This window comes from Mya arenaria, chromosome 1 (genome assembly GCF_026914265.1).
Source record: "Mya arenaria isolate MELC-2E11 chromosome 1, ASM2691426v1".
Lineage (NCBI taxonomy): Eukaryota > Metazoa > Mollusca > Bivalvia > Myida > Myidae > Mya > Mya arenaria.
In genome coordinates this window covers 42,288,952-42,315,558 of record NC_069122.1, presented here as the reverse complement: position 1 = coordinate 42,315,558, position 26,607 = coordinate 42,288,952, and the positions used below count along the sequence as shown (strand labels likewise).

General features: G+C 34.6%; 2 protein-coding genes across 7 annotated transcripts in view; both read right to left on the bottom strand.

The window, feature by feature from the left end:
* Positions 1-608: 608 nt before the first annotated feature.
* Positions 609-16,027, bottom strand: LOC128240277 (uncharacterized). The gene is made up of 11 exons (XM_052956845.1): positions 15,580-16,027; positions 14,051-14,263; positions 13,061-13,227; positions 12,382-12,438; positions 11,263-11,384; positions 8,941-9,077; positions 8,019-8,180; positions 7,282-7,475; positions 5,411-5,505; positions 2,879-2,967; positions 609-1,811 (listed from the first exon to the last, which is right to left on the bottom strand). The coding sequence occupies exons 1-11, from the start codon at positions 15,937-15,939 to the stop codon at positions 1,725-1,727; spliced, it is 1,683 nt and encodes a 560-aa protein (XP_052812805.1). The 5' UTR covers positions 15,940-16,027; the 3' UTR covers positions 609-1,724.
* A 1,431-nt stretch (positions 16,028-17,458) lies between these two features.
* Positions 17,459-26,607, bottom strand: part of LOC128238610 (transmembrane protein 198-like) — a 40,171-nt gene continuing 31,022 nt past the window's right edge. For all 6 annotated transcript variants that reach the window (XM_052954733.1, XM_052954714.1, XM_052954740.1 and 3 more), the window contains 4 exons: positions 25,132-25,457; positions 21,516-22,079; positions 20,618-20,757; positions 17,459-20,209 (listed from right to left, as the gene is read on the bottom strand). In XM_052954733.1, the coding sequence (XP_052810693.1) occupies positions 20,081-20,209; positions 20,618-20,757; positions 21,516-22,079; positions 25,132-25,360 (1,062 nt within the window). In that variant the 5' untranslated portion in view covers positions 25,361-25,457 and the 3' untranslated portion in view covers positions 17,459-20,080. The remainder of the gene's footprint in view (positions 20,210-20,617; positions 20,758-21,515; positions 22,080-25,131; positions 25,458-26,607) is intronic.

The window sequence follows — 26,607 nt, the reverse complement described above, 5'->3', positions numbered from 1 at the left end:
GGAAAAAATATTCGGGTTCGAGCTTCGATATGGTTTCCTTTGCCCCGTATATCCTATATCTGGTCACCTACTAACCCCGTAACTTATAATGTATACCTTAGCTGGTATATTTACTTAAGTGTCAGAATTATATATATTTATTATTTTCATGCTTATTTCTGAAAATTGACATGACAATATGTCAATTAAATATCAAATAAAGTTCATAATCATCAAAGGCGGCCCTGTCAAACAAAATGGAACAGGGGGAAATGAAAAAAAAAAGGCATCATGGTGCCAGAAAAGGGAAGCACGGTGTTCCCCCTGTTATTTAGGCCTAGCATGAGGCACTTTATATTGTTCAAAATTCAACCAAGATGTTGAGGTTCAAACAATGCAATAAATTGGTAATTTATCCATGAAAAGTAATGGATACTTTGCCTTAAATAAACTTAAAAGGTTTGAGCAATAATCTGGATCCATCAATATTTTACTTCTGAACAGGTTTTGTTTTTTATCTCTTGACTTCTTTGGTTTCTCTGAAGTTTTCATTGCATGGTTAAAATCAAATGCATGAGTTTTTTTATGTAATTTTATAAAGTAAAAACACTATAACAGTCACATTAATTTCACATTTCTTTTACTGAATTTATTAGTTTGCACAACACATTGAATAGATCAAACAGTTATACATAAAAAATACAATATGGCAAAACAGTTGGGTGTAAATAAATAAAATGTAAAATATATGGTTTATAAAAAACAAAATTGATAAAAATGACACTATCACCCAAAACATACATATATATATAAAAGTAAAGATAAAAACTAGTGTGACCCTTAAATAGAAATTCAGAAAGGAAAAGGAAGTCATAATTCTGGTAGATTGGTGAGGGCCACATTCAAGTGATAGTTTGCTCCTATCTGAAGCAGTATTCGGGTTCACAAGGGAGAGGGGAGGCAGGCTACACCCACATGATATCTTAATACAAAACAAAACAATCTGGGGGTGGGGGGGATATATAGACATCATACATTAATACAAAACTAAACTATCAAAAACAGTCACAAGCTTGAATCAGCTAGTGATAATTTTGCAAAAATTGTCAGAGGAGCTCAAATTGCTTATATTTCGACACATTCTGAACAATTCTATAATAATTCATATATCTGTAGGTTAGTTCAGGAAATGCCTGCAAGTAATAGATGTCTTCTTTTTAAATCTCCACACACAGTTTGCCTTCAGTTGGTAGAGCACCTGATTTTCAAGCCTAAGTCTTGAGTTCAATCAATGGAGTGGTCGCATTAGATCTAACCACTGAGCATGTGACTATTCCAAATTAAAAGTACAGCATTCCAATATACAAGACTGCAAGCTTTTGTTAAGATTTGAAACCTTGTGGTTTTACATGTCAAGTATTGTCACACCAGCTACATGTCAAATGTTTGCTAATAGTTTTGCAAACATATTGCTACATAAAAAGACCATTCGCATCACCATCTACAATTGTTATCAAATTTTACCGTAGATAATATGCAGCTAAACTCCACAGAGTATGATCAAAATAACAGCCTGAGAAATAGATTGTATTTAGTTATTCATAACTTTGTCACAATCAGGCTGTTTTTTAAATTCATTTTTTCAAAAAATAAAATCAGAATTAATCTAATTTTTTCACAAAATTCCTAGTGAAATATATAATCTGTCATGAAGTTTGGTAATACAAGGCTGCCGCGTTGTAGTTTCAATCCTCGAGACTGTAGTTTAATTCATCCAGTTTCTTCTTGTTGATGATGCAGTCGTACATGAACATTTCTCCAACAATAGGCACCTGCAATATAAAACAATGCAAGAGCTTGGTGTAAGGCAGACCTAACTCCATTTAAAAACAGAAGGTGCTACATCCATCTTGCGTTGAGCTTTTGGTTGCTGCCCACAAGTCAAAGATATTATTGTACTGAGCTTGTTAAAATGCACAAGAATGAAAGCCCAATAGACATTTAATGCTTAACACAATGCCACACAACACAATGCAATGTTAAAGCTGCACTCTCACAGATTGAACGTTTTGACAATTTTTTTTTTTTATCTTGGAACAAACCAATTTTTGCAAAAATCCATGGAAACCGGTAACATACGACTTCTGACAAAAAAAACAGATCACAGATTTTTATGTTTAAGTTTAAAAATCAATGTTTTATGCAATTTTCTTAAACTGTTAGTAACGGTTTAAGCCATAAAACATTAATTTTCGAACAGAAATATGAAAATCTATGATCTGATTTTTTGTCAGTGATCTAATATTGTTGGTTTGCAGATATTTACGCAAAAATTTGCTCTTTCCAAGACAAAAAATAAAAAAAGTTGTAAAAATGGTAAATCTGTGAGAGTGCGTCTTTTAACAAGTATGTATTGAGGCCAGTCATTCAATAACCGTAATCTGATTGAGTGTCATTGCAACAACATAAATATATCTTCCCGCAGCTAGAGGGGAAATCTGAGTCCTCAGAGGAAATCCAATTACTCGGGTTTTGACCACAAACCAAACACACATGTACCCAGTCAAGGAATTAAACAAGAGGCCCAAAAGGGCCTATGCTCTACTGGCATGGCTTTTGTGGTCATATCAATCTACAGCATGTATGTATGGGTAAAAGGCAACAGACATATAGTTTATGTTTTGTGTTTGGGTTACTGTACAAGTTTCATCGAGATACAATCAAAACTGAAGACTGTATCGTGTTCACAACCAATTGTTTACAGACGCACGGATGCACATACTACGTACACATTAACATTGCATAAGCTCTTCTGGCCTTTGGCCAGTAGAGCTAAAAACAGGACACCTCTGTGGCAAAAGATGCGCTAAAATAGATGCACTAAAACCTTTTAACCTACCCCCTTTTTATTTGCCTGAATAACTTTACTTGTCTGGCTGTCAAACTCTCCCTTGCCAGCAACGAGAAGGTTGAATACAGCCTTGGTCCCTGAAGTAATAATGGTGAGAAGTAAGTGTATATCACGTCTCCAACATGAATGATGTAACCCCATTGGTCCAGGACTGGTCACATGGTTACCCCATATTTTTTCAAATTGGTTCGCTAATCCTTATCGTACCAAAACTGTGTCAATTTTCCGATTTGGATGAATAAATGATACATTTCTCAGATTGTGTTGGCGTCTTGGTGTTAATAGTTTTTCAACAAGGTATATATGTTACGGGGTCAGTAGGTGACCCGGTGTGGGATATATGGGTCACAGGAAACCATATCAGGTCACCTATTTACCTCATAACTTACAATACCTTAAGTCATCTACACAGCCTTGGTCCCTGAAGTAACACAACAAGAAATAAGTAATTATCTAGTTATCTTCACAGCCTTGGTCACTGGAGTAATACAACAAGAAATTAGTGTTTATCTAGTCATCTTCACAGCCTTGGTCCCTGAAGTAATAATGGTAGGAATTATGTGTAATCTTGTCAACTATACAGATTTGATCCTTGAAATTATTATGGTGAGAAGGCATACATTGATATACCCATGTAGAATCTGTAAAACTGTCATGGGAATAAAATTATATGAGAATGTTTAAGTTAAGCTTTCATTTAAAAAACTGCATGTATGCAGAGGTTCAACCCAGATTTTGTGAGGGTCAATAGGTCTGGAGTTAATTTTCATCAACTGACTTATGACTTAATAAACATTGCAAACACCATAACATCTATTATAAATACCCTGTCCTAGTTGAAAAATCCAACATGAGATCATGAGCATATGCCTGAAGCAAGGCTTGCTGCAGGGGTCCAAGGGGGCATCAATACTTGTGTGTGTGCATGTTCGTATACAGGTAACAAGGCTTGTCATATAAGCATAATATGTTGTTAACAAGGTTGGTTGTATGAGCGTTTTTACGGTAAACAAGGCCTGCTGTATCAGTGCGTGTATACCACGTGATAAATTGCATCATAAATGCTACGTTGGAAGGCAATATTTTCCCTCGAATGAAGACTTTTAACAAAGATAACTTCACTATTTCACTGTGATGAACCAATCAGATTTTGGCATTTTGTAAAATATTTATGATTGCCTTAAAGGGAAAGATTTCTGAGATTGGGTTTACTTCTATATCTAAAGTAACAGTGCATGAAGAGTTTTCACTGACAGATACACCAGTTCTATGATCATAATAGTTTAAGCCCGGAATAATAGATATTCTGGTTTTCCCAGAAATATACACACCTTACTTCAAAAACAATAGAGTCATTGGACTGTTACATGAATTTCAATAGCTCGAAATTCACCTTTTATTAGTACCGGCATGGGAAAACACAGTTATGTTAATTCAAGTCTATATATGTTGCAGCACACTTCTTGAGGTTCTATTTGAAGATGAACTTATTTCAAAGCCATTGTCAATAAGCTGTGACCATTGTTTGATAAAAAATATCTGGATAATTCAAGTATGAGGGCCTCCATTATTTGAAGCAGTGATGGGCGAAATACAGCTAATCCATGAGACTGGACTCATTCCATGTAACAACATAAAACTTCCCCAATATAAAAAATGGAAATAACCTTAGAAATATCTTTGAATTTCTACACATGTGCTGCCATTTTATTGCAGTCACAAAAAGCGACTACATCCTATTTACTAATAGACCTATTTGTGCTTTCTTGGTTTGTATGTGTCCAGTTACATAAGTCAATTTTGTGAAAACCTAGAGATATAAAAAATTGACCAAGTTTTGGCGTGATTTGAATAGAATAATTAATTCTCCCACCTCAGATAAGTAGATCCAATAATTTAACCATGCTAGATATTCTTATCTTGCCCATGGGTGAAGATAAAATGCCCGTATGGAACTCCTTTTTAACGGTTGTTACATTATAAATACCTCCCTTGTTGAAGACTGTAGTCTGTAGCATCATGGAAACCTTGTCTTGTGGCAATATTTAGAACGCTAATTAATTATTTCTTGCTTCAAATGTCACTATAAAACAGTTTTAACGCACATTTCAAGAAATAATGCGTCACTCTCCTCCAAACTATTTAAAGATCGAATTGACTGTTAACATAACCCGAATCACTGCGCGCATATCCATGACAACCACGTGCTATCGCATATCCATACGCAATTATTTTAACTAAGCACAAAAGAGTTCCAGCAAAAAATACATTTTTACTTAATTTTGTTTAACTGAGGTGGGAGAAAAAGCATCTACCATAGCCGCTCATGTAAGATAGTTTTATCCTGACCCTCGCGCAGGGTGTTTTTGAATTTTGCTCGGGTCGGAATGAACCTATCTTACACTCTCGGCCATGGAAGATACTTATAATCTAATATACTTGTTATTCTCAAAAGATAAAATAAAAATGCAACATTTAATTTTGACTATACTTATAGTGATATTTATAGTGATACTTTACCTATTTGGGCGCCATGTTTAGTAGCAAGTGCTTGGCATCCAGCCTGCGGTTCCATGAACACTCCAGTAAACTGTACCTTATACCCAGAGAGAGCTCTGAAATCAACAACAAAGGTATAGATAATAACCTTACAAGATGTAAGATACAAGAATCTTTACTTAAAGGGGCTAGACACCAGATGATACAAATTGCAAGGAAAAAAGAAAATTGTCAAAATCCTACATAAAGTTGACATTGCTGTGTACAACACATTGAATCTTACTTACTGATGTATCACATCGCTTACCACACATGCATCTTTCCTATTTGAAATTTACTAGGGTTGTCTACCACATAGATCCCAATAAAAATTTAAAAATAGCTTAGGTATATTTATCTGTACTCATAAATAGATATGATTTAAACTGGGAAAGCAGATGAGACAGCAACATGATTGATAGGTTTATCATTTTATCCATTAAAGTGATGTATTGTTGGCCTCCTTGAAGCTCACATTGACAATTCTAGGTTTGTTTTGAGCAAAATTGAGGAAATACTGTATAGCCATTTTTTAGATTGTCTAGTGTCTAGCCCCTAAAAAGTTGGGTATATGCGAACAAGAAACATTAGCTCAATGAGCTATTTTCCGACATGAATAACAAACATATGTAACATATCAAAACATAAAGAGCTGGTGACCTGGAAATAAAAGCATATAATTATAAACAGGTACAATATGAGAACAATTATTTACAAAAGTTGCTTCATATATTCATGCATAAAATAACAAAAAGTAAGATGGATTAGAGCACTGCATACAGTGATAACATCAACTAGTTTTCCCGGCTGTACGGGAAATCTACATGGGCATGGTTCCTCTAGCTGACAAATCATCCTCACAATGGGTATGCCAATGAGCTCTGATTTTTGTATCAAAACAATGGGCTTACCAGGTGAAGTATTAGAACGAGAGTTATGGGCCTTGCTGTATAAATGTTGATTGTCCCTGGCAACATGCGTATAAAGTTTCATTTAAAATTAGCTTTGCCATACTGATAAACAAGTAACAAGCTTTATAAGAGATTTTATACAGATATCTATCATTCAGTGGGTGCTAGCTAATTCCTGTACCATGTTAGGGAGTGTTTTCTTTGATTTCATCTGGAGATATTGGACCAGTAACAACTAAGCGAAGCTTAACCATTCAATAACTAGCATGCGGATAAATTACAATGCTTTTCACTTATACTGCATGCTAGTATATTGAACGTTGTCCTTGACAACGTGTTACAATACAGTAACATAAACTACTACCGGTACCCTCCTGATTGAAATTGTGCACTGGTACTCATGTTAATTTCCAAAAACTAAGGTTGTGCTTGCAGTAACTTAAACTATGCTTTATAAAGGGATTAAAGCTGCACTCTCACAGATTAAACATTTTGACAAAAAAAAAAAATTCTCTTTGAACGAGACAATTTTTTGGGAAAATCCATGAAAACCAATCATATAAGACTGCTGACAAAAATTAGATCAGATATTTTTTAAATTTAAGGTCAAAAAGTGATATTTTATGCATTTTTCTTAAACTTTTAGTAATGCTTTTAGCCATAAAACATTAATTTTCAAAAGGGAAATATAAAAATCTACGATTTGATGTTTTGTCAGCAGTTTATCACTGGTTGGCAGATATTTTCGCAAGCATTTGCTCATTCCAAGACAAATAAAAAAAAAGTTGTAAAAACGGTAAATCTGTGAGAGTGCAGCTTTACCCAGTAAACCTTAGGCCATTGATCCAGAGAGCAAATGTCTATGAGAGGAACACAAGTCAAACAAATAATACAGAAAACACAGAAAAACAGTAACAACCAGCAATGACAAGAAACTCATACTTTGAGGCAGGCATGTTCATAGCTTTTGCGTGTTTGTTGGCCATGAGTGCCGAGTCTGTAAGATCGTCAATAGAGAGTTTTCCCCCCTTTTTCTTTGTTCCTTTCCCTGTTAATGCAGCCTTCACCTTCCCAACCCCCACGGCAGCCGCACTTGCTATCTTCTTTGCCAGCCCGGCCTTCTTATCAGGAACTGCCTACATAAATCATGGTATAAAATTACTTGAAAATGTTTGAATTTTTTTTTTAAGGGTTAGAAATAGTCATACACTAATATTTGTGAATGATAAAATAATGATGCTGAGAATTTTAAAACTAATGCTAAAATTGGCCCAAAACAATAACATGACAAAGTGTACAGGAAATTAAGAAATGAATAATGTAAAATGGAAACATATTACATGTATTCCTTATTTCAATGTTGTACAAACATTTAAACAATTGACCGATTGTTCAGAAATTTGTTCAAGATAACAACGTTGTTAATGACATTCTTGTTCATTTCCAAAATTTACTGCTCTGGAAGTTTAATGGATACACTTTTGATCTGCAGTATTTCTAACAAGGTTTGAGGCAGCCATTTTAGCCGTACTTGTTTATATTAAAACATTTGAGCACATTATCAAATATTTCACATTTTAAGTTAACAAAGAATACTGTCAATCGCATTGTTAACATTAACATGGTTTTGAACAATCAGCCCATTATTTGTGTACACACATAAAGTCATGCATACTCACATCATACTGGAACTCGCCCACATTTTGTTTATAATGTACAATATACTGGGGAAGGATGTGGAACTTGTTGAAAATGACGAGCTCCTTCTTGCATGGAGACACATGGGAGTCGTGTCCCTTCATTAGTGAGGCTCCATGGATTAGCTTTGTGCACTGGTATGCCTGTGGGAAATAATTCAAGAATTCATAATAATTTAAGATTCTTCTTTCAACAGTTATCTATTTAAAATGAGGATTAAGATGTTTAAGTATAAGCTTGATGACGCCTGTCTTACAACATGACATTATTGTTCGCAAGAGTAAATGTGTACCAGGGGTATCTTGCAATGACTATACCAAATTGATTATTCTTGTCATTTTTAAATATTTATTTGCAATAAGGATTTCTCCATTCTATTGTTTAAATAATAAGCCTCTTTTTGCATGAAGGAATTGTGAGAATTCTATTTAAGTAAAGGGTTTCTATGCAATAAAGAAATGACAAAGTAAGCTTGTGCCAAACATTTGTGGCCTTGATTGGAAACAAAAGTGCTTGTAGTTTTTGCAGAACAGGTCACCATGACCTTGACCTTTGACCTTACTGACCCTATAATTAATAGAGGTCATCTACTGCTTATGACCAATGTGCATGCCAAGTTTGAAGATTCTTCGCAAAATTAGTCAAAAATAATTAATCTTTAATGAAAGCAATATTAAAAGTTTGATATCAAATGTCCCATGACCTTTGACGTATTGAGCCCAAAATCTATAGTGGTCATCTACTGGTCATTACCAATGTTCATATCAAGATTTATGACTCTACACCAAGTAATTTAAAAGTTATTGATAAGAAATGACAGTTTGACGTAGATCAAGACAACGACTCAGATGGACAAAGCAATAACGATGTGCCTGCCATGCTTTGCAGTCGACACAAAAATACCTTTCCGGGGAGGACTTGGCATAGTAGCATTTTCTGGGACCCCGCTATATAGCCCATGGAGTAGCTAGGATATTCACTGAAGTATACGCCCTTTCCATACCATCCAGTATCGGTGCGATGCTTGTGACCACTGTCACCTGTAATATACATATATATATATATATATATCTTTATATATAGTGGTACATGTACATCGTACTTAGAAACTAAAATACATATTATCGTGCAAGACAAACTGGTCCCAAAATTCATTATTGGAACATTTGAATTCAATTTCAATAATTTGTACTAGTTACAAAATAGCTTTTATATATCTATGACTATTCTGTTGTTTTTTCCTACATCACTATCCCAAAATACAGGTTTATTTTTTTATAGAGTCCCTTTGAATACGAATTAAAACAAGAGATGTTTGTCAAACATTATGCCCCCTGAGCGCCAAGTTGCCAGAAATATTTGGACAATTGAATGAAATATGCATGGACTGAAATGACAGCTGATTTGTCATTGGATGCATATGAGGCAGGTCATCTACTGGTCATACCTAATCTTCATGTCAAGTTTGATGACCATAGGTCCGGGAATTGTTGAGTTATCACTCGGACAAGCTTTGGTCTTCCAACAGACCGACCGACATGTGCAAAGCAATTATATAACCCCTCTGCTTCGAAGGGGGGCATAATTAAACTAGATGTTCACTGAAAACTGATACTTCAACTCATGCATTTAGTGACATATAAATTTCTACTGTCTACTATATAAGAAAATAAAATATGGACAATCAGAAAACCTTTTTTCAGCTTACAGTCACACTGACCTTGACCTTTGACCCACTGACCTCAAAATCAATAGGGTTCATCTGCTGGTCATGACCAATAAGCCTACCTAGTATGAGGTCCCTGGGTCAAAGCGTTCTCAAGTTATTGATCGGAAACCGTTTTTCATGTTAAGGTCACACTGACCTTGACCTTTGACCCACTGACCTCAAAATCAATAGGGTTCATCTGCTGGTCATGACCAATACACCTACCAAGTATGAGGTTCCTGGGTCAAAGCGTTCTCAAGTTATTGATCGGAAACCGTTTTTCATGTAAAGGTCACACTGACCTTGACCTTTGACCCACTGACCTCAAAATCAATAGGGTTCATCTGCTGGTGATGACCAATACACATACCAAGTATGAGGTTCCTGGGTCAAAGCGTTCTCAAGTTATTGATCGGAAACCGTTTTTCATGTAAAGGTCACACTGACCTTGACCTTTGACCCACTGACCTCAAAATCAATAGGGTTCATCTGCTGGTGATGACCAATACACATACCAAGTATGAGGTCCCTCGGTCAAAGCGTTCTCAAGTTATTGATCGGAAACCATTTGGTATTCCGACCGACCGACAGAAAATAAAATATGGACAATCAGAAAACCTTTTTTCAGCTTACAGTCACACTGACCTTGACCTTTGACCCACTGACCTCAAAATCAATAGGGTTCATCTGCTGGTCATGACCAATAAGCCTACCTAGTATGAGGTCCCTGGGTCAAAGCGTTCTCAAGTTATTGATCGGAAACCGTTTTTCATGTTAAGGTCACACTGACCTTGACCTTTGACCTCAAAATCAATAGGGTTCATCTGCTGGTCATGACCAATACACCTACCAAGTATGAGGTTCCTGGGTCAAAGCGTTCTCAAGTTATTGATCGGAAACCGTTTTTCATGTAAAGGTCACACTGACCTTGACCTTTGACCCACTGACCTCAAAATCAATAGGGTTCATCTGCTGGTCATGACCAATAAGCCTACCTAGTATGAGGTCCCTGGGTCAAAGCGTTCTCAAGTTATTGATCGGAAACCGTTTTTCATGTTAAGGTCACACTGACCTTGACCTTTGACCCACTGACCTCAAAATCAATAGGGTTCATCTGCTGGTCATGACCAATACACCTACCAAGTATGAGGTTCCTGGGTCAAAGCGTTCTCAAGTTATTGATCGGAAACCGTTTTTCATGTAAAGGTCACACTGACCTTGACCTTTGACCCACTGACCTCAAAATCAATAGGGTTCATCTGCTGGTGATGACCAATACACATACCAAGTATGAGGTCCCTCGGTCAAAGCGTTCTCAAGTTATTGATCGGAAACCATTTGGTATTCCGACCGACCGACCGACCGACAGACAGACAGACCGACCGACCGACCGACCGACATGTGCAAAACAATATACCCCACTTTTTTCAAAAGGGGGCATAAAAAACTATTACCGGTACTGTCATTTTTTTAAAATCCCAATAATATTTTCGGCAGTAATGTACTGTTGTTTTTACCTGGTATCTTAAATCCGTCTTTACAAATGAGCGGTATGTTTTGTTCTGTTGTCCCGTGAAATGCCAACACTGGATATGAACAGTCTTCCCCCCGTGTTTTCTTCAGATTTTCACGACATAGCCTGAAAAATGATTGTAACAGCTGGCCAATTCTAGATTTGCTGACAAGTAAGATGTTATAGAAGAAGTTATACCATTCATTATTAGACATTGGATCAATATTGATTAAGATATATATAGATATAAACCAACATGTGCATTTTTTATACAGTCAAACCCTCGTGACTCGAACTCCCTTGGACCCGTAACAATACTTCGAACCTCAGCATTGAGCCATGCAGGAATGCTTCCATTCGGTAAAACAAAATCCGTCCTCAATACATCCACCCAACAAGGAATTCGAGGTAATGAGTTCGAGCCACTAGGGTTTGACTGTATTGTTATCAGTAGAAAATGTTTTACAGGTTGAGTGTAAACTCAAAGTACATTGAACACAAAAGTTAAATAATGACACAAAAACACATGCAAATAACTGGTTTAAACAATTTTGGAGAAAACCTTGTTAAAATGGTACAACTGAATTCAGTTTCTTCAGGTTTCTTTCTTTTTATAAGTAATTATGTCTAAAAAGATTTGAAAAATGAAAATTGTCAATTCTTCAGATCTCTAGTAAAAGTCATCATTAACTTAACCTTTGACAAAATGACCCAAAAATCAATAGAAGTCATGTACAGACCACAACTTGTGTACATACTAAAGCTACACTCTCACAGATTGAACATTTTGACAACCTTTTTATTGTTTGTCTTTGAATGAGGCATTTTATGCGAAAATGGATGGAAACCAGTGATATTAGACTGCTGACAAACCATTAGTAATGCTTTTAGCCATACAACATTCATTTTCAAACGGAAATATAAAAATCTGCTATCTGATCATTTGTCAGAAGTCACTGGTTTGCAGATATTTACACCAAAAATTGGCTCATTCCAAGACAAAAAAAAAGTTGTCAAAATGGTAAATCTATGAGAGTGCAGCTTATGTGTTATGAAATCAATTTAACCTTACATGAGTGTCAGGTAATACACAAATTGACTCAAAATAACGAGGTATGCTTACTTGAAATGTTCGACAAGGTCTGGGTTCACAACATATTCCACCTTCGTCAACTTTATTCTGGAAATTACAGAGAAAGAATTTTCCATTATTGTCTTAATCATTCATGCATGTAATTTATTGCATGATTTGATTGTTTGCTTAAAAATATTTATGTTTTAGATTTTCCAAGTTTCTAGTTCTGATGTTGGAAGACGTTTGCTGCTCACCGACAAACATCAGGCCTAATTGGACTTTACCTTTAGAGTTTTTTGTTCCTTTATCAAATAAAAATAATATCATATGAATTTATTTTGGTACATGTATTACAAGAGATATTTGTCAAACTTCATGCCCCCTTATGAAACATGCTGTTTATTTTAGAATCAAAACAACACTATGATCCACACCTAATGTTGACAATGCAAAACACAAACAATTTTTTTGAGGGTTTTTTAACTTAAAGTTATAGTTTTCATCTATCTTTGTGTATTTTATAAATCATTTTTTTTTATACAAGATATAACAGAATTACAATGAAAATACATTGTGCATACAATTTAAAGGTATTCTAAATTTTTAAGCCAACAACTTCAAAGTCTACAAGACTTCAGAATAGAAAAGTGTAGAGAAAATACATAAAAGGCACGAGAGAGTCTACAAAGGTCTCTGGAAAAGCATAGCCTTAGGGGAAAATACATACGAGGAACCAGAGAGGAGCCTATAAAACTGTGATTCAGCAAGACGGAAATGCATCTGTGCTGCTGAGCCCTCTTTATACGATCGCTCCGGGAAAAGCTCAAAGTATTTGACATCAGACCCTTCCAGTGCTTCCTTTTCCCCTTCCATCAGTAAGAAGCCTGTTGTTACCTGGATAGCGAACAAAAAGTATGAGCAGGAGCTAACTGGCATATTCATTATGAGCACTTCTTTAGCCTGCCAACCCATGACAGCTGCCTTTGGACGTCTGTGAATTCCACATTTTAATTGACCATATCAAACTCAACGTGGTATTACAGTAGGAGACTGATTGGACTAATTAAGACTTTGAGGTAGATTAACTAATATGTAAAAATCATACAAACTTGTTATGTATTATAAAACTTCTGTATCTTAACATTTTGGTGTTACACCTTCATCGGTAGAATAATAATAGTCATTAGTTAATGTTGTGACATCAATGTCATACACTGTGTAATGGTTTTATTCGAAGGTAGTTTTACTGGCAAACAATTCTTTATTGGAATTCCCCATTTTATGCCTTTATCTGATATTAAACAAATAAACCATCCACAAAAACAAAATTGAAAAAAATACTGCATAAACAAATTATTCAATGAACATTTATTTTAAAATAACATTTTAGTTGCATAAAATCAAATCAAATGAATATTCCCTAAATCCCTATACCATCCACTCCTACGCACAGGGTACAGAAGGTAGAAAATTCAGCTCTCTATGAACTTATCAAATAATGCTCACACTGAGCCAATTTCTGACCACTGTGTGCAAGAGTGCATCCACAATTATAATGTCTGTACCAGCATTTCGGGTTTATGGGCTATATTGACATCAGGGTTAGGGTAATTTTGCATCATTTTCTATATGAAAATTGATAAAAAAAACCACTCATTTTTTTAAAACAGGAAGGGCCTCATATACCATATGTTGGTATTTCTGTGCATACACACACCTGTTTTTGAAGATTTGAAAGTTCCTCATCTTTCTTCTTCACTTCAGCCTTGGTCTCCGCCAACTCTTCCTGCAGTTTCTGTTTAGCCTCAAACGCTTTCTTAATGAGCTCTTTTCTCTCAGCCTCTGTCATCTGACTGTAAGATTTCACCAATGACATTCCACGTTTAAGGATATCTGATGTCTTTACATCCTTCTTCGCGCTGTCTTTGTCCTAGGAATAATGTTAATGTGTATTAAATAAATATATATGTATGTTGATTTTATAAAAAAGGATGACTGTAAGATTTCATCAGTGACATCCCAGTTAAAGATGTCTAAGAGTCTTTTTCTTGCTGTCTTTTTCCTTTGAATAATATTCATGTGTCAAGATTGTTTTTACATTCTTATCATTACCTCTGTGGGTATCAACTGGCAAATCATTGGTTAATTTTAGCCAAAAACAATAACAACATGTACGGGTAGTTGCATTTAGGAGTAAAAATATTCTCACTACATGGTCACAGAAACTTATCACTCAGGTCTACATAATATATTTTGTCTTGCTTTAAGCTACAATAGTTTAAGGCTGTAAGGTTATAATGTACTGGGCCAAGAATTAAAAATTGTCAAAAAGGCTGCAATTTACAAACGTAGTTATCAAATTGCTTTTTGTGATCACTCATTGAAATTAATTTTGATCTGACACCAAATTTCAACCAATAAAACCAATTTCTAAAATATTTAAGGTTGATAATTACGCTCATTATTCGCAAAATAAACTAAAGATAACCCAACTACAGCACTAAAAAATATTACTTCCAGGATAGTTGAACATAGTTTAAATTTGGCTTTTTGAACAGCAGCATCAGCAGTGACTAGTCCACCTAAATGGCTGTCAACATGTCTTTTGACAATTTTTTTTTACTATGGCAGACTCGAGACGTCCACCATCCCAGCAAAAGGTAGCGAACGGTCCTTGCACAGAGAATCCTTGCAGCCACAATTTTGAAATTATCTTCAAATGCAAATTTCTACAAAAATATTATTGACTACTATTAAACACATATTTATTTATGTCATAATGCAAAAAAAAACCATGTTCACATATCATTAAACACTTACAAGTTTATCAAGTATCCCGATATCTGTAAATCTAGGACAAATCTGACACGTAGTATAAAAGGGTATTCGTGACCCAGAATATATTTATGTGAAAATAACGCCAACATGTATGACAAATTCAATCCAGTTTAGATCACTGTCTGGTGTATATTGAACAATTTTGTCACAGTTATTCAACATCGGTGCATAATATTACTATAGATTCTTTCGCCCTGTGTTAAATGTAGAGTGTTGTAGCGTTACAGGGATACATAAGAAATGTCCAAATAAAAATAGTATCCCTGATCGCTCATTATTGTAGCTACATCATCAGTGAAGACACTTGTTTAATCGTTGCAACCAAAATAACATACATTCTACCACAATAAAACGTCAAGATATAAGGTTCATAGGAATATGTATGAATTTAGAAATAAAACAGCTTACATCTTCATCTGAGATCTCATCTGTGTCACTACCGCTGTCCGACTTCTGCACGGAAGCCACAACAGTGGTCGGATGCGAGAATTCGGCAAAATGCATCAGATTCTTCCGGTAACACTTTGCCCCATACTTGCACGGTGGAAGGCTACTATCGTCTGTTGTCGGCAGTTTTGAGACGCTTGACGTCGAAGGACCGTCAGTAGCGTCCGTTCCACTGTCCGAGTTTGACTCTGTGTCTGAAGTTTTGGCTTTTTTAGGGTGGAAGAAATCTATGAAATGTTGAGGATTCTTTCGGTAGCAGCGCGCTCCGTATGGACATTCTGGTATATCGGTGGCCTTTTTCTTACCCTTGACAATTGCCATGTTATTTTCGAGACGATTTAGTGAATCAACATTAAATCAAGAACGGGCTTGATCAGCAATTTGTATAGCCATTGTTTACGGAAGTGAGTTGTCGGTGTTATTGAGAAATCTTCTTCGAATATTTCATCCTATATTTGCAGCTTTTTTCCAATTTATGTTCGATTCTAATTGGCATAAAATAAAGAACTATTTATTACTGTATTCCATATAGATAGGCTTCTGTGTAGCAAAGAATGCTTGTCAGACACAAATGCTATGTAGCCGTTCGCTTGGAAATAATATACCCATATCGGATACTCGTATTCGGATAGGTCACGGTTTGGGTCAATAGACAGGAAACTATTATAACTAGTTTAGATCATATAACTAAATTTCTGATTACAGCCATTGTTTAATCGTGACGTAAAAACGAGCAAACAATTAAAATCTCAATTATTGAGCCAAGGACTTGTAGGTCCGTGATTGTTTCAAATTATCATATGCATAACAGTCATTAATATTATTATAAAGCAATGCAAATGTGGTTTCAGTTCTATAACTTCCGTCTCCACTCCATCACCACCACCACCATCATCATCATCGTCGTCGTCGTCGTCGTCGTCATCATCATCATCATCATCATCATCATCATCATCATCATCATCATCATCATCATCATCATCATCATCATCAACAACACCAATTTCAACACCAGCTCCACATTATCATCATCATCAACAACACCAACATCAACACCATCTCCACATTATCATCATCATCATCTGCTCAAATGAAGTTTCATGGTAATAGGTAAAACAGATCTTAAGTCACTTTTCGGACAAAACATTCATTAGATTGTAAACCATGACCTTGATCTTTGACATACTGACCTCAAATTCGATCTGGTAATGTGTTGGTCAAGGTCAACCTACAACTGAGGATAATAGATCAAACTGTTCTCTAGTTGTTGTGCCAACACAATTTTCATAAGACTGTTGTCCTGGACATTGACCAACTGATCTAATAACAATATGGGTAATCAGCAGGTGTTTTAGTCCTATGTAAAATGGTTCTCAGGTGTATACAAACGTTTTCATGAGACTGTTGAGCAGAACCTTTGACCTACTGACATCAAAAACGATAGGAGTCAGCAGCTGGTCAAAGGCAACCTACCACTGGTTACCAGGTACTAGGGAGAACGGTTCTAGAATTATTGAGTGACTGTTGAACATGATCTTGATATACTGACCCCAATTTAATCGGAGTCATCCAATGGTCACTGAAGTTTTGAGGCTGTATAGTTTTCACAACAGTTGACTGTGACCTTGACCTTTGCCCTAATGGCATAAAAAACAGAAAAGGTCATCTGCTTGTCAATGACAACCAACCACCGGTTTTATGGTACTTAATTAAACTGTTAATCATGCAGACAAAAATTGCTCTTCTAATGAATTGATGGACAGAGATTTGCAAACCTATACTGTCCCCTTTCTAAGTGGACATATAAACAGACCTGACAATAATGAGAACAACAAGAACGCAAGTTTGCAAAATTTTATTTGTATACTGTTGAACGAGACCATTTCATGAAAAAAGTCCAGAAACAGTTACAAAAGTATGACAATGTCACATAACAACTAACATCTAACAACTTGGTGCAAGGGTAGAGGCATTAACTACAACAATTCGTTAACATACAATGTGCATTACTGTACATGGACTATTGAGGCCCAACAAATAATGTTTAGTTTATCATTTCAAACTCATTCCTCCACATTCATTTTCCTTGGCCGTATCTAAAAAAAATTAAATTATGTTAGTCCTGTTGAAATAGCCCAAATAGGATCATTTTGGGAAGAAATGTTTTCAAGAAATATTTTTAAGATTATTCAAATAATTACTGAATTAAATTAGGCAGAAATTAATATGATGTTGTTAATCAGCTTCATATATTATATATGCCATTTTTCCGTATTTGTAAAGCAAATATGGCTTCAGCTTTTTATCAAATCTAATTTGTTTTTTAAATAAATAAAAAAAATTATGCGATTTCTCCCGTTCAAAAGTACATGAGAACTAACAATTTATTTTTCATGGCCTTTTTAGTGTACTTTCTTAACGTCTTAGTTAATATCATCACTACAACATATTCAGCTGCGGTTGAAATCTGGCAACTTAATGTTGTTAGTCAAATCTGTTATTTCGATGTTTGTATAATTATATATAACATAAAATAGTCAAGGGCTTAAGGCGAAAATGTCCTAGGTGCTTTTTAAGTTGCTAAGAACACTTTCACTTTAATACATAACAATTATCCCTCAGTAGCAATAGGAATAACTGAAGATGTATTTACAATCGGTACAAAAAATAATTTTCAAAAAATCATTTAATAGATTAAAGAAGATTTTGTTCAAAGTCTTTTGTTCGGAATAAAAACTTGACATGACAAAAAGTTATATGCAATAAAGCGTAAGTTTGGAATCGCCTATTTAATTTTTACAAAGCCAACTAAATTTTCTCCCTCTAACCTCCCTGCTAGAATTTAATTAATTTCCAAATCTGAAAATAACAAAATATTTGTTACAAGTAAAATTTCACAATGCCAAAGCTAAGTTTTATGGAAGTTTAACAAGAACGTAAATGAAACTGTGTGAATTGATCACTTCAATGTATTGGTCTCAAATATTTAGAAAATGATAGATAAAAGCAATTCACTACATAATTATGCTTAGTATCATACACTCATGGATCAATGTTTAATTTACAACAGAGAATTTCATATTAATTTTTATGCAAACAACATAACCCCATTTAGGCTTACAACCAGACGAAACTGACCTTTGTGTTTTAACAAGCAATTCATATACAGTCAAACCCCGTGGGCTTGGGATTTCTTTCATTCATTTGAAAGAAATCGGTCCTTTAGAGTCAGTGAAGCTAAAGTGAGTTCAAGTGAAACCTTTGACCCCACCCCCGTCTGCTTCAAAGACAAACCCTTCTATTTAAAAACTTCTTCATCCCTTTAAAAACACTAAAATCAATTAAAAAATAACAATTTGTTTATTCTTACATTATCAAGCAAACAAAAGCACATAATAAAGAAGTCAACTATATGCTGTAAAAATGAATTTGAGACAATTATTAACAGATACATTAGAAATTCCAACAAAGATCATGTTCTTTCAACAGAACATTACAGAGAAGTTTCATAGTATAACAATAAATAATTATATACATGAACACAAAAAAGTAATGGAACAAGGTCTAAGCATCCATGGTTCCCTTCCTCCAAACCACAGCTCAAGTCTTAAGAAGACCGCTTTAGATAAATACAATTATTACACTTTTATTACTCTATTTAATTGCCCAGATTACAGATGCAGGATCTTGTTCAAACTTATCTGTCTTCAGAACTCTGATTTCTTTGTTCACACTTATATTATCAATTCAATACTCAGAAACATGTATTTGTTCAGACTTTGGATGATCAGAACTTCATTAGCTCTTCATCTGTTTTAGGACTTTGCATGTTAAGAACACAAATGAAAAGTCATGAACTACCTACATTTAAGCATTAGGTATTTGGGTTCATATTTGGTATAGATCTGTATTTCAACATGGTTTATCTGTCTTAAGACTTCCAGTATCTGTGTTCAAACTAAGAATCTGTGTTTATTATTCAGATTTCTGAGTTCAGACTTGGTGTGGTCAGAGAATGGATGTTAAGACATGGATTATCTTATGTAAGTTATCTTTGTTCAGATTAAGCATAACATCAGGAAATTACTGCTCACATTTTCGGCATTTATGTACAGACAATTTTAACACCTGTGTTCAGAATTAAAATGTCTGTGATAATCTCATTTTCAGACATAGTATTATTTTTCACAGTTACTGTTGTCCAATGTAAGAATGTGGGTGACTCTGCATATCTGTGTTTATATACACAAATGACTGTTCAGATTTCAGGTACCTGCACTAAGAACTCTTTTAGAGAACCAAACGTCTATGGTAAATTCCATATACTGTTTAGACTTCTGGAAACTGTGTTCAGATATGGTGTTTAACTCAAATATCTGTGTTCAGACTTAAGGTTTCTGAGTTAAGTTTTTAAGACATAGTATGTCTTTGAAATATGTGTTCACAGTTGGCATATTAGTGTTCAGACTTCTGGAATCTGTGTGAGGGTGGTGTTTGTGCTCTCTGGTTCTCCAAGCCCAGGCTCAGTGGGTACTGGTGTCATACGATGCAACGACGGTGACAGCTTTGTTTGCATTGTCTGGATATAGTTCTGAAATGAAAATTTATGTATCTTTTATAATTTATTAAACAAGAGTACTGCAGAGAGAACTCAAACACTTGTCTGTTTTTAGTTTCTTTTTTCTTCGTTGAAAGGTCTGGCATTACTTGACAACTAGGGCTGAGGTATCGGCCATGCTATAGGTATCTTGTCTCATGAGTATAAGGTTTCATTTAAATATATTGTAACAGTTTTTCGAGTCTGACACTGCTGCAAATACCTGCGACAACAACCATACCTCGGCTATAACAATATCTAAACTCTTCATCTTTGCCCTTGTTGCTAGACAAAGTAATCGCCATGTGTACGCCATGTTGACCAGGCAACACGTATAAGGTCAAGGTCAAGGAAATCATGAAACCATTTTAGTGATATATATTCTAAGTATCTTCCCCTCACCTGTGAGATGACGTCTCCTTTCACTCTACGAGCTTGGTACAGATGTCTATAACGTGACTGATGTGGGGCTTCCTTCGGCTTTTCCCGGGGCCGCGGTGTACGCTTTATACAGTACTCACGGCATCTGCGAGTTGGGGTAGCTGGAATAGGCATACGTACTCGGTATATGTTTGGTCTTCACTAATTAATACTTTTTAAAATATAAGTCAATAAAATATTTTCATTTCAATTTATACTTTATGGGTGATAAGTTCGCTAAGACTAGAATATATTGGCAATGAAGGTATGCATACACACATTGAGGTCTACACAAAGTAATCAAGCTCAAATATTACTGCTTCCCTTCTTTCTGGTTGAAATTGCTAACCAAGGGGAAAAACTCCTTATTAAAAATGGTAAACTTAGTACCAGTAAACAGTTGTCTACCCAGTATTATTATTCTCAATACATGAAACTTTCTTTGAGTTCTTTGTTCAATGCCTACTCTATCCATTTTCTCCTAATAATTCCATAAAATTAAAAAAATTACATGTATTTCAGTAAGTCTGGTGTTGAGAATCCCACAAACAAATAAATTGATAATCCTGATGCAAATTGATCAATGATTAATAATCAATTTCATCCATGCAACTTTTCATCTTGGCTAAATTGTAAATCAATAAATCTAACATATTTTTAGTAACTATCCCAAACTGCATTTTTTTAAAAAAACAAGCAGCTTTTTAAATAATAAAGATTATTGGGATGAATTGGTGTATCATTCTGGAAAAACAGCCTTTCAGATTTTTCTTTCAAAAATCGATCATGACAAAATCACTATTGATAGTCCATGATTTTGACCTTTTTGATCGATTTTTGATTATAATAGATCATCAGAACAACGCAAATTTAGTCATACCTTCTTTATGGTCATATCCCTGTCCCGTTATTTTCCACTGAGCGATTGCACCGACCAGGAAACAGAATGGCCAACATCCGAGAATCACCCACGAGTACCAGCACAGAGGAAGCGAATCCCGCGCCTTAAACCGGTCCTTTATATACTCTATCAAGATAAAATGCTCGATGAAATAGTCAATACATGAGATCATTAAAATTCCTCCAAATACACTTGTTCCCAATATAGTTCCTGACTTCTGGAATTTTAGAGTAGAAAATGCGCACACGATTCCTATACCAACTGTTACTCCGATAGGAATCCATAACGTACGCAGATGAACAAACTGTTCTAGAACTATGAAACCACTGATGGCAATGCAGTTTCCAAAGTTGAAGCCCGTGAGAAATAGGCCCACATATTGCACTAGCATACACAACAGCCCACACAGAGCCCCAGCGCCGAGTGAGATTCCAGCACTAACAAGAGGGCTGAAGGTTGACTCCTCCTGGCATACCTCGTAGACTAGAATGGACCCGAACAGAAACCCAGTGAGGAACATCACAACCCGGAAACAGCGATATCCTGAAACACAAGAATTATTGAATAAATTGATATTTTCACAATTTTGGGAATGGGGTGTTTCTAATTGGAAAAAAATGTCACCTTGACTATAAATTGGGAGTTCCAATTTTGCCTAGAAATGAACAAAAAAGCTTAACAAATAGATAGAATAGATAGAAGAATGTGATTTTTAACGTTTGTGCAACTATCTCTCAACTTAAGCACCGGTTATGTTATCAAATGTACAGTAGAGATAGTGTATTTTATAAGGTTCAAAAATCTTATGACCAATGAAATACATAAATTAGTAAACTGACTTAAGTTAAGAAATGACTTAAGATTCTTTATAAATACCAGCCTAGTACAGAAAGTATATTTATGAGGTTTATTAAATTAAAAAGTGTAAAGACACTGGTGCCTCTCTATGTTTTTAATAAAAACATAGAGAAGCACCAGTGTCTTTACAGTTTTAACACTTTCAGGGACAGCAATAAGACGAAGTCTATTTGTCGTATGCATTATAATTATATTTTCTTTGATTTTTTTCTTGGAAAATTCCTTTCATTATATAAATGAAAAACATTACAGTCAAAACTCGCTAAGACAAAGTAGTTGGGGCCTGCGACTTTAAGATGGGGAACATTAGATACAACCAAAATATAAAAAGCGTATGACCGAAAAACTGAAAACATTCGAAAAAAGGTTCGACATAACCAGAATATTGAGATAAAAGCGATCAACATAGCGAGTTTCGACTGTATTTCCAAAATTAGTTGTTGTTTTTTAGCTGTTCCAGAAAGATTTAATATTTGTTCATGTTTAAAGGGATTAGTTCACAGATTTTAAATTGGCAACCAGTTATTTTACTTACTAATTGTATGAACAAACTGCAAAAGCAGCTGGCAGATATTATGACTCAACTCTATTTTAAACTTTGAAGGCCTTTAATCCTTGTAACAAGCATTTTGTTCACAATTTACTGGATACTACTTTTTCGATGTTTGACCGTATATAAATGAGATCTAGTACCTTCAATTGTGTCACAGAGAGGGTTCAATAAATTGAAACAATATTAAGATAAAATCATATATTTTTATACTTATGTTTAAGGTAGTGAAAATTTGATTTATTATATGATTTGAATATACATGGCTGCAATTGTATCTGTTTTATGTACAAGTAATAAGGATAACTTCACAATAAAGTCTAAAATCAAGATATTATGCGCTTCACAGATGGTGCTAATGTTATAGAAAAAGTAACAGCTTCACAGAGGTGCTAATGTTAAAGAAAAAGTAACGAAATAATAAAATACAGGGTTTCGCACCCAATATCTTTTCACCATATTTAATCCATCAAGGTTACAAGATAAGGCCAAATAATAATATTGTGGTTATGATTTACCCAACTGACCCTATATTCATGTTCTCGTCTTAATTACTGTTTGTTTGTTTTTAAATTAAATATTGTGATATATTATCATATACAATATAGCTATGCAGCAGGCACTATTATTGGTACAAGGTGATACATTTATCAGTATCGGATCCAGGTTTTTACATTAGAGGGGGCATAACTTTGGGGCGTAACCTTTCCTCAGAACCAGAATATATTTGGCGTATTTTCTCGGATATTATAGTAAACCTGGACAATTTAAGGGGGGGGGGGGGACCAGGTATGCCCCACCCCTCAGATCAGCTATTTTACAAGTTTATCTTGTATTATCTTGTATAGTACAACTTTCATGGCAACATTAATGTCTGAATGTGTATGTATATAAACAATACAAGGATGTTTTCCCCGCCTATTTAACCTGTATTTTATCTGCATGAAGCAGGAACCACAACAGAAATTTTTATTTGGCCTGATATACAGTAAGTATAAAAACATGTATGATTGGTAACAGATAATTGCTTTTCCTTGTTATATAGCCACAATTACCTGTAATATATATCACAGCGGTTTCATGTCATAATCACATCTAGATTGTACAGTTTATTACAGGTCCTGTGGGAAGCATGTTTTTCACCATATGTTTTATTCTGATTTGGTTATTACATTATAATCACTACATTTATCTTGGCCTGAAAATTGTGAAATAAAATGTATAGTCTTCTGCAACAGATGGTTATATCATTTGCAGCCCACTATAAAAGGTTGAAATCATTTTTTCACCATTACGGGATGACAGTTTTTTCAAACTTATTGGCATTTAATTTTCATATTGATAAGACATTTTATTTGCCATACTTATAGGTTGAATTGTCTTCATGATGTTGGTTGTTCATATTGAAGGGTAACTTTAGTTTACGTCTTAATATTCAATGTGAATTAAATGCCTATCATTCAACAAGTCGCTTTAAATGAAATTTGCATTGCAAATATAACATTTCTGTACTTCAAGGCACCAGTATTTCTTAAGAGGATATCTATAATATTTACATATAAATATATATCTTTGTGTGTTACAACAGACCATGACTAATGGCTATTCGACAAAACACAAACAAACATTGCTATTACTTCATTTACTGTGTCTTACATAAACACATATGTTCACAGTAGTGGGTCCAAGAGTTGATGTGACAGGGGGTGTAACTTTAATAGGGGCACAACGTTTTGACATTTGCCCCTCCCTAAAAACCCAAATTAAAATTGTTTAGAATGTTGGGCAGGCGGATTTGGGATACTCCCAAACGAAATGTTTTAGTCAAAAATGGTGCATTTTGAGTGTACTTATTACTTTTTTTCTCTGATATTGACATTAATAGTAAACTTGGACAATTAAAGGGGGACAAGAACAAGATGCACACGCCCTCGATCCGCTAGTATGTTCAGAGATTGAAGTGAAAGGTAAAAAACCGACTAATATCAATAAGGCGGGACTTTGTCAGCAACAAAATCATTTCACCATTATATAATTATGATATCAATTATTTGGATGTTTTTATGAAAATTAATCATTTGTCTGGCTATGCAATGTTATTTTCACCTAGACCTCCAAATAAATATTAATCTTTATATAAATTGTTACAAAATATTTCCGCTAATATAAAGGATACCTGCAACTTACCAAAGAATGTGTAAAGAATTCCGAACAAGAAGCATAGAGCACATATAATTGCAGCCGTAATATCGTAGTCAGTATTAATAACGTCACACTGTCTAACGCTGCCATTTAACGTCTGGGATTCTGTCATCACTGTCACGTTGCCAACCAGCACGTTATACGTTGCTGATGTCACATCAGATTCTTGAGAAGACCCCTTCAAATCCAGATTGGGTAAGTCTGAACTTTCCATTTTTGTTTTTAATCTTGGCCCCTCAATTTGTTTTTTTCAATTACACAATTTTCTAATTATTCCTTCCATGTTTCTTGCTGACTGGCACAGTTGAAGTCTGAAACACACAAAAATAAAGATTAATAATGTTCAACAAGATTGAAAGATGGCAAAAATCGAAATTTCCATAACACCACAGATGTTATCAATGGCTTATCAGCTTTCCTCTGGATCGAAATGAAAACACTATCTGAGAAACCATTAAATAATTTTTGAAACCATTAAATAATTTCCAGTTTACCCAGGTTTAATAGTTCTTTGATGATGAATACATGAAGAAAGCCAAGATGTCAACCTTAAGACAGTTTCAAGAGAGATATTAAAGATTAAATAAAATACATAAATAAGCCGAAAAGATATCTCGATGGTCTCAAAAATGCTTGGTTACAGTGTTGGGACATACATTTTTTTCGTTGATTTAAGTTGCAATGGAAATATTATGAAGCAATTTTGTGTCAAATTGTCTTCGTAATATTTGTTATCTTTTATCTAATAGATCTTAATGTTTTTGTCCCATAAGTCAGATGTACATATTGTCTTTTTTGCTGTTCAGATGTAAATCTTTTATTCATATGAAATATATGATATTCGGTATGAACATTATTGTTATCTTATGAGGAATTCATTTATATTCTTTATAATACCTTTAACCTTTAAATTATATGCAATATTTCATACATTTTATTTATTTCCTTTCACATCTGAAGGGTTTCATAATGGTTTTTAATTCTTCAACAAACTTATTTCTTGTGTCTACATGTTTCCTTTTATTTTAGCACCTTCATTATTTTATGTTCTAACTAATCTTTATGCAACAGGCTTTATATAGCTAGACAAGTTTTGATAGCTAAGCCTGAGTGAGACATTTCTGACATTCTTGTTATTCTTAACCTTTTAAAACAACAACATGTTTCATATAAAAGCCTAAGGATCACTTTTATTAAGGACTTCGAATTGTATGGTGTTCCATTACATTACTATATACTTTGTGTGTTACCAAAGTCAGGACATTGTGTTACAAATATTATTTTTGACTTTGTGTGCGTTAACAAAGTTATAATAAAGGACATTGTGTAACAAATATATATATATATCTACGAAAAGTTTAATAAGTGTGTTTAATAATTTGTGTTACAAATTTAAAATACTTAACACTTGTGTTACAAGAATCATTGATGACACTATAAATTACTTCTACTGGTGTTCCA

Bases quoted from the DNA above. Each gene is read 5' to 3' on its own strand.
- LOC128240277 (XM_052956845.1), bottom strand. From the start codon at position 15,939: ATGGCAATTGTCAAGGGTAAGAAAAAGGCCACCGATATACCAGAATGT. The intron at 13,228-14,050 runs GTGTGTGTATGC...TTCGCTATCCAG, and splicing joins TTTCAAATCTTCAAAAACAG to GTAACAACAGGCTTCTTACT. The intron at 2,968-5,410 runs GTAAAGTATCAC...TTATTACTTCAG, and splicing joins TAAACATGGCGCCCAAATAG to GGACCAAGGCTGTATTCAAC.